The sequence below is a fragment of the Raphanus sativus genome, chromosome 7 (genome assembly GCF_000801105.2).
Source record: "Raphanus sativus cultivar WK10039 chromosome 7, ASM80110v3, whole genome shotgun sequence".
Classification (NCBI taxonomy): domain Eukaryota; kingdom Viridiplantae; phylum Streptophyta; class Magnoliopsida; order Brassicales; family Brassicaceae; genus Raphanus; species Raphanus sativus.
Genome location: NC_079517.1, coordinates 17881359 through 17899258, shown reverse-complemented (window position 1 = coordinate 17899258; position 17900 = coordinate 17881359). Strand labels below are relative to the sequence as shown.

General features: G+C 36.3%; 4 protein-coding genes across 5 annotated transcripts; 1 reads left to right on the top strand and 3 right to left on the bottom strand.

The window, feature by feature from the left end:
• Positions 1-1528: 1528 nt before the first annotated feature.
• On the bottom strand, positions 1529-2671 carry LOC130498059 (uncharacterized). The gene is made up of 3 exons (XM_056991401.1): positions 2200-2671; positions 1927-2148; positions 1529-1836 (listed from the first exon to the last, which is right to left on the bottom strand). Exons 1-3 carry the CDS (start codon positions 2669-2671, stop codon positions 1529-1531), a joined length of 1002 nt encoding a protein of 333 aa, XP_056847381.1.
• Positions 2672-5054: 2383 nt separating this feature from the next.
• Positions 5055-7413, top strand: LOC130497478 (uncharacterized). 2 transcript variants are annotated; one of them, XM_056990288.1, is made up of 4 exons: positions 5055-5221; positions 5321-5486; positions 5696-6838; positions 7129-7413. In XM_056990288.1, exons 3-4 carry the CDS (start codon positions 5698-5700, stop codon positions 7161-7163), a joined length of 1176 nt encoding a protein of 391 aa, XP_056846268.1. In that variant the 5' UTR covers positions 5055-5221; positions 5321-5486; positions 5696-5697; the 3' UTR covers positions 7164-7413. The 2 variants fall into 2 exon arrangements, with proteins under 2 accessions (XP_056846268.1, XP_056846267.1); XM_056990287.1 differs by lacking the exons at positions 5055-5221; positions 5321-5486 and having other exon boundaries at positions 5523-6838.
• Positions 7414-13002: 5589 nt separating this feature from the next.
• LOC108816681 (aspartic proteinase PCS1-like) lies at positions 13003-14415 on the bottom strand. Its single transcript, XM_018589247.2, has one exon. The coding sequence runs from the start codon at positions 14401-14403 to the stop codon at positions 13078-13080; it is 1326 nt and encodes a 441-aa protein (XP_018444749.2). The 5' UTR covers positions 14404-14415; the 3' UTR covers positions 13003-13077.
• A 1066-nt stretch (positions 14416-15481) lies between these two features.
• Positions 15482-17533, bottom strand: LOC108816877 (L-type lectin-domain containing receptor kinase S.4). The gene has a single exon (XM_018589438.1). It carries the CDS (start codon positions 17531-17533, stop codon positions 15482-15484), a length of 2052 nt encoding a protein of 683 aa, XP_018444940.1.
• Positions 17534-17900: the final 367 nt, after the last annotated feature.

Sequence of the window (17900 nt, the reverse complement as noted above, 5' to 3'; positions counted from 1 at the left end):
AAATGAACCTTTCTTCTCGTGTTTTTGTTATACTTATGGCTGAACAATGTATGGATTGCAAAAAAAAAATGTCTAAAAGTTTTCAGGGTTTTCTACGGAATCTACGGGAAAAGTATATATACATATATAGTCATCTTGTAGATCCTTTTTGTCAATTTTCTTTTTTGTCATTTTAGCCACGATATCTAAAGAACCTGTAGATTTAATATGTGTTTTGCATATAAAACAATTAAAAGGGATTGGTAAAATATGACATTTATGTATGGAAGACGCATATATATGTCTGTTGTTTTATGTTGTCTTTTGGTTAATAAAAGCCAAAAGGACTCATTTTCATGTGAAATATAACCCTCCTTGTTTTTCGTATCCATGTTTCCTTCTTTTATATGCAGGGTCTTTACTCTCGGCTTATGCTTTTGTAATACAGTAGATGATGTAATAATGTTCACATGGCGCTTCTAAATAAAAAAAAACAGAGTTTAGAAAAATTGAAGCTCATTAGTGCCAACTCCAACTAGGATCTAACACTGGTATGAAAAATAAATGATTATTCGTAACCAAGTCCTGCAAAGATAAGCAGATGTTTTATTCTTTATATAATATTTAATATCTGTTGGAATATATAGTAAGATTTTTTTTAAACAAATAATATTAGTTAGTTTGAAGGACAAATATTATACTCCCTCTGTTTTTTAAAGATGTATGTTTTGGAGTTTTCACACATATTAAGAAAACACATTAATCATGCATTGTTTTTAGAAAATATCAAATTTCAATGCATTTTAACCAATAGTCTTTCAATAAATTCAATTAATTTTATTGAAAATTACAATTTTATATAGAAAACATAAAAAATACATCTTTTTGAAACAAATATTTTTTCCAGAACATGCATCTTTTAAAAACAGAGGGAGTATTCATGTAAGACAAATAATATTTAGACCAAGTTAATGTAACTAAAACAAAAATTCTTCTATAACATAGATTAAATGCTTCCTATGAATTGGACCTCAGTGAGACCAAGACCCTTATTATCTAAATATGTACATGATACACGGATGCACGTAAGGAAGAATGATACAATCTATAAAAAAATCTATCAGATTAAAAAAAAACTATGAAGTTCTTTTTCGATAAACAATAGAGTTTATGCGGGCTAGGAAGTTTGATACAATCTATTAAAAAACTATACTTGCAAATAAAGAATTAAAGAAAAACTTAGCAACCAATCAGTTCAAAAAAAAAACAACTTAGCAACCAAATTCAGATAGACTATATCTGGAAATAAACTTTGGTCGTTTCTCTTTCATATCCAAATTTTAATTATCAGAAGCATGCAATTTTTGCAAATTATTTGGATGCAAGAGCATCTGTATCGTGGGACCAAAAACTGGTCCTTAAAATCTTTTTTTTTATTGTTTTTCTTTTGATGAACTATCAAATTTATTGATCAATGAGAGAAATACATTTACAAAATGGTGTTACTTATTCTATAGGGAAAGAATAAAAGAATATTTGACTTTTCCTATTAGTCTGAATAGACCTCAAACCATCTCCTCATCAGACCTTCAAGCTTGTGAGTCCCCTTATACTTGAAAGAGGTGATACGATTCTTTACCAACTTTCCAATGGTTCGGTTTGTCATGACCACTGAAGGACCTCCATGTCTTCTTGAATTCCTTTCCCTCCATAGTGTATAGATAGCTGACTGAAAAGCAAGTCTGAGCAGGATGATGTCGAGTTTATGACAGTTGGGTTTTAGAAGGGTGACGATAGTGCCCTCCCAATCCGGCGTTATTGCTGCTCCTAGTAGTTTTTGTGCTATATTCATCCATACTGTAAAGGTATAAGGGCAAGCAAAGAATAGATGATCTCTATCCTCATTCCTCTCTCCGTAAAAGACACATCTCTGTTCAAGTCCTCAACTTCTCATCCGTACTCCAGTTGATAATCTGTCTTTAATAGCAAGCCATACCATGAAAGACTGCCTAGGAATGGCCTGAGGAAACCAAACCAGACGGTGCCACGGTACCTTGCTTTGGGTGAGGCGCATATTGTTCCAGGTTTTTGCAGCAGAAAACGAGGGCTTGAAATCATCTTGTTCATGCCTCCATAGTGCAATATCAGGCCCTGCTGTTACGTCTGGTACTGGAGTTGCAGCTAGCGTATCACATAATTGAGGATAGCGCCGCTACCCACTTCTCCTAATAAGCCAGTTCCCATCTTCACTTGCCTCTGCTAATATAGCAGACCTGTGAACTCCTAGGTATCGGATTCCAAGATCCCCTGTTAAGCTCAGCAGTTTCCCTGTTTGCAACCAGTTGTCAAACCAAAAGAAGATCGATTTGCCATCTTTAACCTCATATCGTATAAACTCATAAGCTAGGGGGCGCAGTTTTAAAAGTTTGCGCCAGATCCAGGAACCCTTATTCTCCTTGGCGTCCCAATGGGAACTGGCCTTTAGCAGGAACTCTCGCGTCCAGGCCACCCACAGAGATCCAGATAGAGAAAAAAGCTTCCAAATGAGACTTAACGCAAACACTCGGGAAGTGTCACAGAGACGCCGGATTCCAAGACCTCCTTCCTCCTTTGGACAGCAAAGATCTTTCCACGCAACTTTGGCTTTGTGTGTTATGGTTGGTGAGCCAGACCATAAGGAAGCGCTACGCATGCTCTCTATTGTGTCTAAGCAGCTCTGAGGTACAATAAACGCTGAGCCCCAGAAATTGATGGTACTTGTGATAAGAGGACTAATGGCGGGTTACTACGTATCGTAGAGCCCGCAAACAGTGCAGAAGACGCATCAAAAATATTTCTTATCTAAGTAACTTCTCTCCCTTGTCTTTCTTGGTTTCGTATTTTTTGGTTTCCCTCCTAAGGACGCCGCTTATATTGATGCTCTAAGATTCTTTAAGTTTAAGTAATTATATCTCTACCCAATTTCATAAAATGCGATTATATTGTGACTATCGTTTAGTGTCGTTCATGCCCATTATGCTTGTGAACTGTATATATAAATATATGGTCATTTTAAAGATGTTTATATTTTCTAATTTAAATGGTACTATGGTGTCAAATCAATTATGCTGTAGCTGACATGGGGAAAATAAAAGCCGTAGATTTACATTTGGCAATTTATTGGATGGTTTAAATATTTCAACAACATTAGACATGAACTTTTTTATGACCAAATTTTAGTCCCTTCGAGCATTCTATAACCGTGACATCAAATTTAGTGTTAAAACTACACTCAATTTGATAAATTTTTATTGTCATCTGTGATCATAAGACCAAATATTACACCAAAACAATATTTGTATTATTTAATGTTTTCTGTTTTAATAACTTTTATATTTTATTATTTGAAATTCATAAATAATTGGTTTATCATACTTTGACATTATGTTAAATAAATTTTCGTAATTAAAACATTTTCGTAATTATATGTTTATAATATTTATTTACATTTATGTTTTTAGTTTAACAGTATTATACATTTATTTATTTTATATAAAAGACTATATTAAAAATTACAAAACATTGATTATGAAAAGCACATAACAAAACAATATATTTATTTTAATAAAATTTGTATTAGTTTGTAATAGAGGTTTAACTATATTATACAATAAAAAAATTATTATAAAGTTTGGTAAATTTAATAATAATAAATCTAACTTAGATAAAAATTATAATCAATATTTTCAAATAAAGTAAATAATAATCATCATTTAGTAATTTCTTATTTCAAAATAAAATAAAATATAAAAGTTTTATGATATTTTATTTTTTACAACATAAAATGATTATAATAACTTAGTGATTTCTTATCTGAAAATAAAATAGAAATATTTTAATTATGTAAAAATAATTTTAGAATATAAATAATATATTATATTTATGTTTAATTACAAATTTGAACTGAATAATAATAATAATTTAATTATTCTATTCAATGAAACATAATAAAATATGTATATAAAATATTTGGTGTGGTGAATAGTATTACACCAAATTTGGTGTAACATTATTCACTCTACACTAATTTTGGTGGGATGATGTCATTTTTGGTATTCCATTAGAGATGAAATTACACTAAATTTGGTGTTTTGTTGTTCTATTGGAGTTGGCTTTAGGCTCGTATATTCTTTTAAGATGAGGTGAAAAACTTTTAATACAATACTAGATTTTGACTCGCACTTTTAAGCGCAAAATCTTTTGTGATATCATTAATAATGTTTCAAATGTTTTGTTAATTTGAAAAGATTTTTTCTACTTAAAATATTTTTGCATTTAAATCAGTGTTATTATACCCGTCATGACCAGCAGCCGAACCACTAAACCCAATGATCTGATATGTAATCATGTTATAGGTTTTAAAAGCTATTGATTATCCTATAAAACCCGCTAAAATCTGAAGCTAACTGATTGAACTGGATTTAATATATCGATATAAAATATAATTTTTTTTATTTATTTCAGTTAATAATGATATATCAGTTATTGAAATGTATATATTTTATAATACAATATAGACGAATAAAATTATTTTTGAAGTTTTATCTATGTTTTAACAATATAGATTTTCAAAAACAAATTGTAAGATCGGATTCTAAAAAGTACATTGATGTACAAATATTTAGGATAAACAATACAGGCTCAAGTAAATTTCTCAATGGGTATTATTAATATTTTGGATAATGAATTATTAAACTCTAGACATGTATACTTATTTTTTCATACTATAGTAATTAGTTAATATAATTAATTATTGAATTTATTGTTTAATATTTGGTATTTTTAATATATTTTAGAAAGAAAATTAAAATTTATAATTTAATATAACTATTTTACATACTTTTTTATTTATATTTATAATATTGGAAAACTCTGGTTAAATTTAATAATAGTATGAATACATTAATAAATTCAACCAACATAAGTTTTATATCTGGGCCAAAAATTTATTTCAGTTGTTTTAAATGGGCCAAAAATCTGTTTAGCCGAAGTTCAATATAATATTTTGGCGCAAGATTTATTTTCTAACCGAATGACACATGGTTCGTGACTATTCTCCTCCTCTCGATCATTCAAGAGCTCTAGGGTTTTTTTTCCACAGTAAATTTTCTTTGAGTTCTGATTAAACAAACTCATCGAAATTTTAAGCAGAAGTATTCTTATTCAAACTATTGGAAGATGAAGCTCTTGCATGTTGAAATCGGTAAGTTTTCTTTCTGAAAAGATTAAATATATCTCTACCTTTGATCGATTTGTTATATGTGTCTTCAATCTAACCATACAACTTCTGTCTTTCTCACAGATTGGTGAATGATTCCTTATGGTCGGGTTATGATCCTTAAGAGATCAGCTTAATAAGACGAAGAAAGAAATATTAGGGGAAGATCTATCCAGCTACTATGATGTCATGTTTGTATTACGGGATATACACGACATATTCCTTTTACATATTCGGTTATGATAATTATGTATATATTCCTTATCTAGTTTCTCTGTATTAGGCATAATACCCTGTATATATATCTTATCTTAGTCGATTGACTCATATCAATACAAGAAAACCTTTATACCAAACTAGGTTTCTTGACATGATATCAGAGCTCTAAAAGCACAATTTTTTTAGCTCGACCTTATTTTTCCTCTACCTAACCTCAGTTTCTCTCCTTGTTCGTTTGAGATATGGGAAGCAACGTTGATGATGGGACTCAGAGTTCTTCCGGGAAAACTTCAGCTCCGCAGCCGCATGTGGAGGTACAACGACGTACGATCTCACCGTACGATCTCTCTCCAAACGACAATCCCGGCTCTGTTATCTCCCAACCACTGCTCAAAGGACCTAACTACAACGAATGGTCCACTAACTTACGGATGGCGCTTAAGGCAAGGAAGAAGTTCGGCTTTGTTGATGGATCAATACCTCAGCCGAGCTCGGATTCTGCCGATTTGGATGACTGGTGGACTAACAATGCCTTGGTCCTCTCTTGGATAAAACTTACAATTACCGAATCTGTGCGATCCAATTTGTCTCACTTGGAAATCGCTAGTGACTACTGGGAGCACATCCGCAGGCGCTACTCAGTTAACAATGGACAAAGAGTTCAGAGAATTAAAACAGAACTTGCTACTTGCAGACAGCATGGGACTTCTATTGAAACTTATTACGGGAAACTGATGCAGCTTTGGACTGCTTTGGCAGAGCATCGGGTCACCAAAAATTGTGGATTTCCTACAGGATTTGATTTGGAGAAAGAACGCGAAGAAGATCGGCTTCACGAGTTTCTCAAAGGCCTCGATGAATCACTTTACGGCTCAGTTAAGTCGAGTCTTCTCTCGCGGGATCCATTACCATCACTTGACGAGGCCTACAGTGTGTTACTACAAGATGAGGATTCTAAACATACTAGTCGTGCTATGGAAGAAAGGGTTGAAACAATGGCACACGCTGTTCGTACTACCTCTGCATCCTCGTCAGGCTCGTTCATCTCTCGAGAAGAACATATGAAACTGTTGTGTTCCAGTTGTAATAGGAAAGGCCATCTCGCAGCAAATTGTTTTCGTAGTCTGGGATACCCGGAGTGGTGGGGAGACAGACCTCGTGCTCGTCTTCAAACTAGTGGGCGTGGCACCTCTACACCGGTGTCTCGACAACAATCTGCTGCACCAGCTCGTGCTAATGCTATCACGTTACCACAACCACAACATTCGGCCAATTTAATCACTTCAGAAGATCGTGTTGGCCTCACTGGACTCAGTGATGAGCAATGGAAAACTCTGGTTTCACTTCTCAATGATCACAAACCGGCTACAAATAAATTAAGCGGTATGTCCTCTATCTCTTCTTGGATTATCGATTCTGGAGCTACAAATCACATGACCGAGTCTCTTAGTTTTCTGTCTGATATAAGAAACACTGCTCCCTTACCTGTGAAATTACCTGATGGAAGAATTACAGTTGCAACTCAACAGGGGACTGTCACGTTGAGTTCTCTTCTTACATTTCAGAATGTCTTGTTTGTTGATGGTTTACAGTGCCATTTGATATCTGTGTCTCAGTTAACTCGCCAGAAAACCTGCATTTTTCAGATTTCTAATAAACTTGGATTGATTCAGGACCGCATTACCAGGACGCTGATTGGAGTGGCTGAGCAGAGTAATGGATTGTACTTTCTGCGAGGGATGGAATTTGCTGGGGCGATGCATCAAGACAAGTCAGCAACATCGGATTTGTGGCATCATCGCTTAGGACATCCCTCTGATAGTGTTTTGGATTTACTACCTATTTATGTTTCTAGCAATAATGGTTTTAAGAATAAGGTGTGTGACACTTGTATGCGCGCCAAGCAAACTCGCTGTACTTTTCCTACCAGTTCTAATACAACTAAAGCTTTGTTTGAATTAGTACACTTTGATTTATGGGGACCTTATCGCACTACATCCCGCTGTGGTTCACGTTACTTTCTCACAGTTGTTGATGATTATTCCAGAAGTATATGGCTTTATCTTTTATCAACTAAACGAGAGGTTTCAGTGACAATACGAAACTTTGTCTCTATGGTTCAGCGTCAATTTGATACACATGTCCGACGAATTCGTAGTGACAATGGAACAGAATTTATGTGCATGACTTCATATTTTCAAGAACATGGAATTATTCATGAGACTTCTTGTGTTGGAACACCTCAACAGAATGGTAGAGTCGAGAGAAAGCATCGCCATATTCTTAACGTTGCGAGAGCCTTCAGATTTCAAGCTTCACTTCCTATTGAGTTTTGGGGTGAATGCATTTTGACTTCCGCTTATTTGATCAATCGTACACCAACAAAGCTACTGAACGGAATCTCTCCTTTTGAACGTCTCTATCATCGGCCTCCTCCTCTTACTCATCTCAAAGTTTTTGGTTGTCTTTGCTACGCTCACAATCAGAATCATCGAGGTGATAAGTTTGATTCTCGCAGTATACAAGGAGTGTTTATTGGATATCCTAAAGGCAAGAAAGGTTGGCGCATTCTTGATCGCACTACAGGGAAAATCTTTGTGAGTAGAGATGTTATATTCTGTGAATCGGAATTTCCTTATGCTACTAATTCTACTTCTCTTGACATCACCGAGACCACACCTATTATCTCTGAGGTGTCGCCTGCTCCACCAGATGAGTTGATTACTCCAGTCTCTGTTATTTTACCTACTCCTGAAACAGAGCATCTTTATGATACTGACTTGGGATCTTCTCCTACTCCTGCGACAGCTTCTGATACTGACTTGGGATCTTCTCCTACTCCTGCGGCAGCTTCTGATAATTCCCATGACTTGTTAGACGTCTCACCAGAAACAGAGACCGTTGCTCCATCGAATCTTACACCAGTCATGGAGCTTACAGAGGAAAATCAAACTTGCGATAGGTCTTCCTCATTGCCTTTATCTACTTCATCTTCTACATCAGCTCCTGCAGAACCTCACGTTGAAGCTCCTGCAGTGAATATTTCAGCTGAGATTTCTCCTCCCGTTCCAGAATTGGGACGTGGACTTCGCAATAAAACCTTACCGACAAAGCTACATGATTACGTATTACAGACGATCTCTCCGGTTGTCACTTGCACCAAAAGTACACCGTATGCTCTTGAATTCTATGTAGACTGCTCAAATTTCTCTGAAAGTCACAACCACTTTCTTGCTGCCATCTCGTCCCTTATTGAACCTAAGTCCTATAAATAAGCAATACTCGACGAGAATTGGCGTGAAGCAATTACCGTGGAATATGTTGCACTTGAAGATAGCGGAACTTGGACAGTGGAGGATCTTCCGCCTGGAAAGCACGCCATTGGGTGCAAATGGGTTTTATTCATCAGATGGACGTTCACAACGCCTTCCTCCATGGTGATTTGAAAGAAGAAGTATACATGCGACTGCCACCTGGTTTCTCTGGTTCTGATAAAAACAAGGTCTGTCGGTTACACAAATCACTTTATGGTCTCCGACAGGCACCACTGTGTTGGTTTGAGAAATTATCTACATCTTTACGCAATTACGGGCTCATTCAGCAACCTCCTGATTACTCTTTATTCGTTCGCGATCGTGGTTTAGACTACATTATGGTACTAATCTATGTGGATGATCTTATTGTGTCAGCAAACAACCTTACACTTCTTGAATCTTTTAAAACCTATATGAACAAGTGCTTTCATATGAAAGATTTAGGAATTTCCAAGTATTTTCTTGGACTTGAACTTGCAAGGAGTCCCACTGGTATTTATCTCTGTCAAAGAAAATATGCTCTCGGGATCATTGAGGAAACAGGTCTTCTTGCGGCTAAACCGGCATCGTTTCCTGTTGAACAGAACCACCGTTTAGCTCTGGAGAAAGGCCCTGACTTTAAGAATGTGGCTTCTTATCGACGCCTTATTGGCAGGCTTATATACCTGTCCGTCACTCGCCCTGATCTATCCTATTCGGTCCATATCCTATCTCAGTTTATGCAGAAACCGAAACAGGCTCACTGGGATGCAGCGCTCCGTGTCGTTCGCTATCTTAAAGGAACTCCAGGGCAGGGCATTCTACTTCGAGCTCATACGGATTTACATCTTGCTGCTTGGTGTGACTCCGACTGGAATGGTTGTCCCATCACTCGTCGATCTCTTACTGGTTGGTATATTACTCTTGGTGGTTCTCCTATATCCTGGAAAACCCAAAAGCAACCGAATGTTTCTCGTTCGAGCTGTGAAACAGAATACCGTGCGATGTCTTTCACGGTTCAGGAAATTATGGGAATCAATAATTTACTACGTGCTTTTGGTATCCCACTTACTACACCCACTCCTCTACATTGTGACAGTAAATCTGCTATCTACCTTGCTGCTAATCCGGTCTTTCATGAACGTACGAAACATGTGGAGAACGATTGCCATTTTATACGAGACGAGGTACCATCGCTACTAAGCATGTTTCAACACACACACAGCTGGCAAATATTTTTACAAAAGTTCTTGGACGAAAAGAGTTTCATGAGTTTTTATCCAAGTTGGGAGTTCTTGATCTTCACTCTCCAACTTGAGGGAGGGTATTACGGGATATACACGACATATTCCCTTTACATATTCAGTTATGATAATTATGTATATATTCCTTATCTAGTTTCTCTGTATTAGGCATAATACCCTGTATATATATCTTAGTCGATTGACTCATATCAATACAAGAAAACCTTTATACCAAACTAGGTTTCTTGACAGTTTGAGTTCTGACACGGCGATGGATTATATCCACTTCTAGATATTGGGTAGTCATAGAAGATAAAAGGTAATCTGAGTCAATGGGTGACTTTTTTTGCTTTATGTTTCCAAGATTGTTGAACCTTCAGTTTCAATCTTTGTTCTTTTGCAACAGGTTCATTGCTTTTAAGAGCAGAATTTTGGTTACATTATGGAGCTTCCTATATTCGCAAGTCACGGTTATTTAATTCCGGCAGGAGTTAGGTTGTAATAAGAATGCCAATCAAAGATGTTTATGGTCAGCCTTAACATTACCTAACTAAAGTTCTACTACGCCTTTGGGATCAAGCAAGAGACGGTCTTTAAGTTCTACTACGGTTTTGAGATCTTGTCAAACTTAAAGATTGTTGTCTGAAGTTCGCTTTTCCATTTTATGTTAATCTTTCGGTAGTTTGAGAACTTAACAGATTATAAGTTATAACAAATCATTATGATAATAAAAAATTCTAATGTCTAAAAGATTCTGCTTTTATGCAGCTACATGCTGTGAAAATAGTTTCAGTCGAATGATTACATGTACTTGGTGCTTGCATGATCATTTTTTCAGCAGGATTAACTAACACATGTATATGTTTTGTATAGTTGATTGAAATATGAAATATGATTATCATATATTCTGTGTAGATTTTTTAACGATAAAATGGGAAGTCATCACGATGTTAGGAAATTCTTTAGACCCTAATTAAAAAGAACATTGAATATAGATTTCTTTTTAATTGTTATTGCCGTGTTTTTGTTTTTAGCTAATCGATTTAGGAAAAGTCATTTGTAGCCGGAACAATGCTCCCCTCTTTTAATGGAATCAAGGACATTATCTGGTCACTTGACACAGAACCAAAGATCAAAATTTTTCTTTGGAAGGTGATGAGCGAAGCTCTTCCAGTCTGCAGATAATCTCATCTCCAAAGGGGTCAAAATAGATACAAGATGTTAGGTCTGTGGCCATGAAGGTGAATCCATTAATCATGTGCTTTTCACATGCACTTTTGCTAGACAGTACTGGGCAATTAGCAACTTCCCTCGTCCTCTGTCAGGATTCTCTACTACATCAGTATTTTCCAATATTTACTATGTTCTTAGAGCTGGAGATCATCCTTCCATTCCGGTTACTATAAGCAGAGCTGCTCCTTGGATCATTTGGAATATTTGGAAGAACCGGAATTCTCATTTCTTTGAGAACAAAACTACTCCTTCCCCAGCTTTCAACAGCCAAGTTTATGAGACAGTGAATCATTGGTTTCTCATCAAGGCTATTGAAAAATCTGAGCAGGCCATTGATCTAGAACGGAAAAAGAAAGTTCTGTTTGGTTGGAAGCCTCCCCCTGCTGCTTGGTATAAATGTGATATTGGTTGTGCGTGGAACAAATATCGATATGAAAGTGGAGCTTCTTGGGTTCTTAGGAATAGTGAGGGTCATGTTCTCTTACATGGACGACGATCTTTCTCATAATTTTTTTGTGAAGCAGATGCAATGCTGCAAAGTTGGTTATGGGCAATCAAAAGCCTCCCATACTCTTCACTGTGACTCAATTATTTTTGCTAGTCATGACAGGGATTTCGTCACTGCAGTCTCAAATCCCTCTGTCTGGCCTTCCTTAAAGTTCTACACTCAGAAGATCTGTTCTCATATCTTCAACAATTTTTGTCATGGCGTGTTCAGTTTATAAAACGATGCGACATCAAAGGAGCAGTCCTTATAGCGGACAGTGTCATCAAAGAGGATCGTCTACAATCATACATTTCTGTTGGATATCCATCTTGGCTGCAACATGAATTCCCCCATTCTTAACTCCTTCAGTTCATGGATGATTCTTCTTGATCCTTCTTGTAATACTGTTTTCTACTATCAGTTGTATGCTCTTTATATCTAATAATATCAAGCGTTTAAAAAAAAGGTGAAACTGAAATCCAACGACAAAGAAAAAATTATTATTAGATTTATTAAATACTTCAGTGAAATTACATTGTAAATACTTTGTATGTTTCAGGGCAATTTTTTATTTGTACTTCTTTTTTAACAAAGTAGATTATAGAAATGGCTATGAGAGCAACCAATCATTTTAAATATAAACCAGTAGTTAATGGAAATTAAAAAAAATATTCTAGGAAATTAAAAGCCAATACTGAAACAACATATATGGTGTTAGTGGGAGATAAATTTGTAGTGATTGTTAAAATTCTCAAATTCTGTTATTATTTGTTGGTGGATTCTAAGAATCTTAATAAATCTAGTATTATTTGTTTGATGATTGTTTAATGACTTACAAAATCTTTTGTTATTCAAAAAATTTGATTTTTAATAATTCTATTAATTCAGATATTCATATTGTGCTATTGATGCTTTTGGTTTCTTTTGAATCCTCTAAAACAAAGTTCAACTCTATGGTTGAATTCAAATAATATCTTGTAGATTTCACTTTTACACTGACATGGATTTTAAAATAGTTAGACAAATCAAATATCCTAAATTCTCAAATGAATCAAAAAATTTAAAATCTGATCAGTTTTAAATCTATTGGAACGGACTTCAAATTATGTAACGAATAACACCTCTTAATTTCCATCAAATCTAGTGTTATTAGAAACTGAATTCTACTCAATATTACTTATAAAACAAAACTTCAAGAATCTTGCATATTTCCTTTAGATTCTTAAAATCCTTGAACTATGTTATTTTCATAAACTTTTAAATATGAAAAACTCTTTAGAAGTCTTTATAAATTTAACAAATCTCATAACTTTAGAATCAATCAATTCTACAAAAATGCTACTCCCACTAACCCCCATAATGTTTTCAAAGTCTTGATCCAAGAAGTTGACTCGCTTGATCACATCTGACGTCATTAGCAAACCCAACCTGTTCATTTGCTATATCATACTCCATCCACACATTTTGCTGATGAACATTCCCAATTATAAACATTTCAAAGCCCGCAAGATCAGAGTTTCCGAACGTGAAACAATACTTCTGTTCGGATCCTGATCCTGGTACCTGGTACAATAGCTTCTCACCCGACACGGTCAGCTCTGCGCCTGTGAACATCAAACTCACCGTTGGCAACTTCGAAAAATCAGGCTTGGTTGACCCGACTTGGAAACATAGATCCATTGCCGTTTGGAACACGTAACTCGGGTCTACAGTAAGAACCGACTTGGTTTGTTCCGTAAACTCGGTTTTCAAGACGTTGTAAACCGGATCTAGAAGGAATGTGAACTGAGTTCCTGAATCCAAAATAGTCTGACCGGCTCCGGTATGATCCGGGACAAAATCGGAGCTAGGGATAGGTAACAATTTTGATCCGACCTGAATCCCTTCGAATCGAACCGTGTATGCAAACCGGTCCCAGTAAGGTAACCGATCGGTTTTAGTTACCAATGGTGAGTATTTGAGAGGTGGAAGAGAAGCGTCACCGAGAACCAAAACACCGGTAGAGTTAGAACCGGAGATACAATAAGAGAATTTTGATAAACCCATCTGGTTAATAAACGATAACCGACCCCGGTTCATTCCCATTAAACCAGTCGTTGTCTCTGCGTCTTCCTCCTCGGATGTTGCACTGGAGCTTGAGTCCATGCACCCGAATACCATGGCGGGTCTCGTCAACGACCCGATACCAAACGTCTCTTGAGCAAGATTCCCATCTAAGGAGGAACCGTCGACGTAAGAGACAGCCACATGGCAGAGGTTAGCCAGTTTGTAACACGTGGCGGGAGAGGGTAAGTCTTGGGTTTGGGTGGTGCAAGCGGGTGAAGAACATGGTAGAGTAACGTAAGAAGAGGACTTAGCATGGTCGAAAATGGGGGTTGGTGCTGAGGATTGTTTGCAGTAGAGCCATGAAAGCTCGCTTCCAGTGTCGAGGACCATCTTGATGTGCTGTGGAGGGGAACCGGCGGTGAGAGAGACGGTGAGTGTGACATCGTGCGTGAAAGCAATCTTGATGGATGGATATGAAGAGAGGTGACGTTGTTGGAGCAATGTTGTTGAAGAAGTGTTATTGATGTTTTGGGTAGTGAGAGGGAAGATGAGTGTTTGGTTTGTAGGAAATATTCTTGAGAAGGCAATAGGGGAAATTATTAAAAGGCATAATATGATTTGGTGATGAATCGATGATGAAAACATCTTTGCTAATTTTTTTTTTGTCTTCAGTATTGACTTGTAATGTGTCCTGTTCATGCATCCTTTATTATATAGTTATGTGATCGTCGTAAGTGTTTTTTTTTTTTCAAGTATGGAAAGCAAATCACTAGGATCCATATGCATTAAAATGGTTGAACAACTTGAAACCAATAACGAAATATTGCTGATGCGTATTAGAATCAAAGAACCAGATACGTGATGAATACTAGAAGAAGATTGTTTGATTTTGTAATTAATCGATAACCAGTAAGACTGATAAGAAGAGAATACTATAAGGAAATTAATATATTCACATTGCCAAGACGTTTGGTTAAGTCACTAAATTTGGTCAAGGTAACATAAGGTACTAAAATCTGACATCCCATTTAGGTATGTGATCTGTCGAAGTTTAATATATTTATTCGAATTAGTTATAAATTTATAATCTGTATTGAGTAAGATCTGCTATATCTTTTTGAATAAAGACTAGGGTTATTTGATATATCATATATGTATATAAAAATATTGTTGGGGATCAAATCTTCTAATTAGCTCTCAATCAATTCCATTAATTTTATAAAAAAATATAAGAGCACCTCCATCATTAAATAATTTTAATAGAAATATTAACATTAGCTACAAATAATAAATGTTAAAATACAAATTTAATTTTTTTCAAATCTCACTTTTTCTAATAGTGTAAAATAATATTATTTTTATTTTGTCGTATTAGCTTTAACTTATATCAATTAAAATACTATTAATAAATAGTTTTAATTTATAGAGTGAATCTTGGTAAATAGATAACCAATTATAATGTTGACCAAAAAAAAAGAGATAACCAATTATAAAGAGACATGTATCTGTGTACAGCAAAAAAAAAAGAGACATGTATGTCCATGTAAAAAGTTCTCAATTTCTTCATGAGGTTTTAAACTGTTTCATTTGAGACTCATAATACTTTTTTTTTTTAACTATAACACAATTTCATCTATTTAGCATACATCTTACTTTTTCCATGGTGAAATATTGTACATAAAACGTTACCAGATGCTTTTAAAATAACTTTGAACAAAATACATCATCTCCCATCGGTTTTAGTTTTACCCCCGAATGAGAATATAGACGAAGTAGAAGTCTGATTCGGTCCACTATAAAACCTAGCTGAGTCCACAAAGTCCTCAAACTCGCCAGCATTAATATTACCGCTTCCATCATCAAGACACATGCTATCATTTGCATCTAGAAAATCTGGCGCAGGGACAACTTCCGGCGACGGAAACTGCTTCTCAAGATACATAACCACTTGTCTCATTGTAGGTCGAACTTCAGGTGAGTTGTTCGAACAAAGAAGCCCTAACTTGATAACCATGACCACTTCATCTTCATCATACTCACCGTTCAATCTCCAGTCCACAACTTCTCTAATGTCTCCACTTTGCCACCTTGACCAAACCCAATCAACCATTACAAGCTCTTCCGGTAACGCATTTGTCTCAATAGGTCTTCTCCCGCAAGCTACTTCTAACAGAAGCGCACCAAACGCGTAAACATCAGTGCTTGTTGTTAACTTTCCTGATTTAGTAAGTTCTGGTGCTAAGTACCCAAACGTACCAACCACTCTTGTAACTCCCGGGTTAGATCCATGCTCATATAACTTAGCAAGACCGAAATCTCCAACACGCCCGTTCATATCACCGTCTAACAAAACGTTTGCAGCTTTAATATCGCGGTGAATAACGGTTTGTTCCCATCCTTCATGCAAGTAGAGTAAAGCAGAAGCGACCCCTTTGATAATTTTGAAGCGTTGGTCCCAAGTCAAGATAACTTTAGGGTTTTCACCGAACAAGTACATGTCTAAGCTTCCGTTAGGCATGAAGTCATAGACCAGAAGCAAATCTTGTCGTCTTCGGCACCAACCTAGCAACTGAACAAGATTCCTATGCCTGAGGTGACCAATGCTCGAGACTTCAGACATGAACTCTCGTACACCTTGTTTTGACTCGTGAGAGATTCTCTTGACAGCTACAAACTCTTCTGAATCTGGAAGTTTTCCTTTGTACACTTTACCGAAACCACCAGACCCGAGAAGCTCCTTGTCCCCAAAACCATTCGTAGCTTTCTTCAACTCTCTATAAGAGAATCTATGCGGACCATAATCAAGCTCCCACTCTTCAACTCTGTCTTCATCTTTGACCTTTTTAATACCAAACATAACTGCAGCGACAAGAACCGCGATGATCAAAAGGGAACACGAGAAAGATACTCCTAGGATCAAGCCAGGGCTCTTCTTCTTCTTGACTGGACGTGGAACCCTAGGGAGAGATGGTAAAGACAGAGACATAGCTTCTCCACTCATGTTAAAGTTCCAACCTAAGATGTAATGAGAACTAGCTAGCAAACCGGTGGAAGCAGAGAATCCAACATACATTTCATCTCCAAAGACAGAGGACAGATCTATATTGTAAGAGAGAAGAGACAACTTTGGTTTCTCAGAGAGTGGAGAAAGTTTAACATCTAACCTTTTCTTGTTTGAGTCATAATCAATCCAAGCTTGAATCACTCTACCACTGTCGAGGAAAAGCTCTTTCTTGGTTGAGTTGGGAAGAAAATAAGCAACTGGAGTTGAAATACTTGACTCCAAACTGTTTATATCGATTCCGACGTGGTTATCATTGATGTCCTCAAACTCCAAATCCTTGACAGTATCGAACTCCACAGCGAAGAAGTTGCTAGAGACATTAGCTCGGCTTGAGTTCAAAATCCCTAAGTACTGGCTAGAAAGAGAGCCTTGGAGATTTGGAGTTGGGGTGATGATGAAGGCAAGTCCATGACCCCCAAGCGCGACGTACTCTGGAACCATGGCGATTACAAAAGAGGTGGAGAAAGAGAGAACTCGGTTTTGACCGGGTGGCTTGAACCGGATTGGTAAGGAGTAGAAGGCGTGACCAATCACACGGCTTGTGTCTGTTGTGAGCCTGATGGCTCCAGTGTTGGCGATTTCTGTAACTCCAGACATGATTAGATTTGGAGAGGCTTTTTTGAAGCCAGTGAAAGAGAACTCTTGAGTTAGAGATGAAGTCAAGTGTGGTAAGAATATGAGGAGTAGCCAGACGAAGACAAGGGTCTCCATCAACAGTGTTTTTTTTTTAGTTTTAGATTCTCTGTAAATTGTTTCCTTGGGAGAGAAGTAAAGAGAGTTATACTTATGAGGTTATAGTTCTAAGATATGACGATTAGAAAGAGGAAGATTTGATGGTGAAGATTATGAAAGCATGTGGTGCTGAGAATAATGTTGGTGATTCAGGAACATGTGATTATATCTAGACAATTACAGTATTGTAGTATTCAATATCTAAACAGCAAACTGAACTTACTTCAACTACAATTATACGAGGTTAGTACTATTTAATATATCGATGTTGTTGATATCAGTCGAGATCGTCAGTATTGGTTAGTTTAATCGATGAGCAAGTACTTATATTTTGTAAACAAACGAT

What these genes read in the sequence shown, in the direction of transcription:
- LOC130498059 (XM_056991401.1), bottom strand. Translation starts at nt 2,671, where the DNA reads ATGCGTAGCGCTTCCTTATGGTCTGGCTCACCAACCATAACACACAAA. An exon ending in GAACTGGCTTATTAGGAGAA is followed by an intron (nt 2,149 to 2,199) that starts GTGGGTAGCGGC and finishes CTGCAACTCCAG; the next exon opens with TACCAGACGTAACAGCAGGG. An exon ending in AACTGGAGTACGGATGAGAA is followed by an intron (nt 1,837 to 1,926) that starts GTTGAGGACTTG and finishes ATACCTTTACAG; the next exon opens with TATGGATGAATATAGCACAA.
- LOC130497478 (XM_056990288.1), top strand. Translation starts at nt 5,698, where the DNA reads ATGGGAAGCAACGTTGATGATGGGACTCAGAGTTCTTCCGGGAAAACT. An exon ending in GGCTACAAATAAATTAAGCG is followed by an intron (nt 6,839 to 7,128) that starts GTATGTCCTCTA and finishes GGATTGATTCAG; the next exon opens with GACCGCATTACCAGGACGCT.
- LOC108816681 (XM_018589247.2), bottom strand. Translation starts at nt 14,403, where the DNA reads ATGTTTTCATCATCGATTCATCACCAAATCATATTATGCCTTTTAATA.
- LOC108816877 (XM_018589438.1), bottom strand. Translation starts at nt 17,533, where the DNA reads ATGGAGACCCTTGTCTTCGTCTGGCTACTCCTCATATTCTTACCACAC.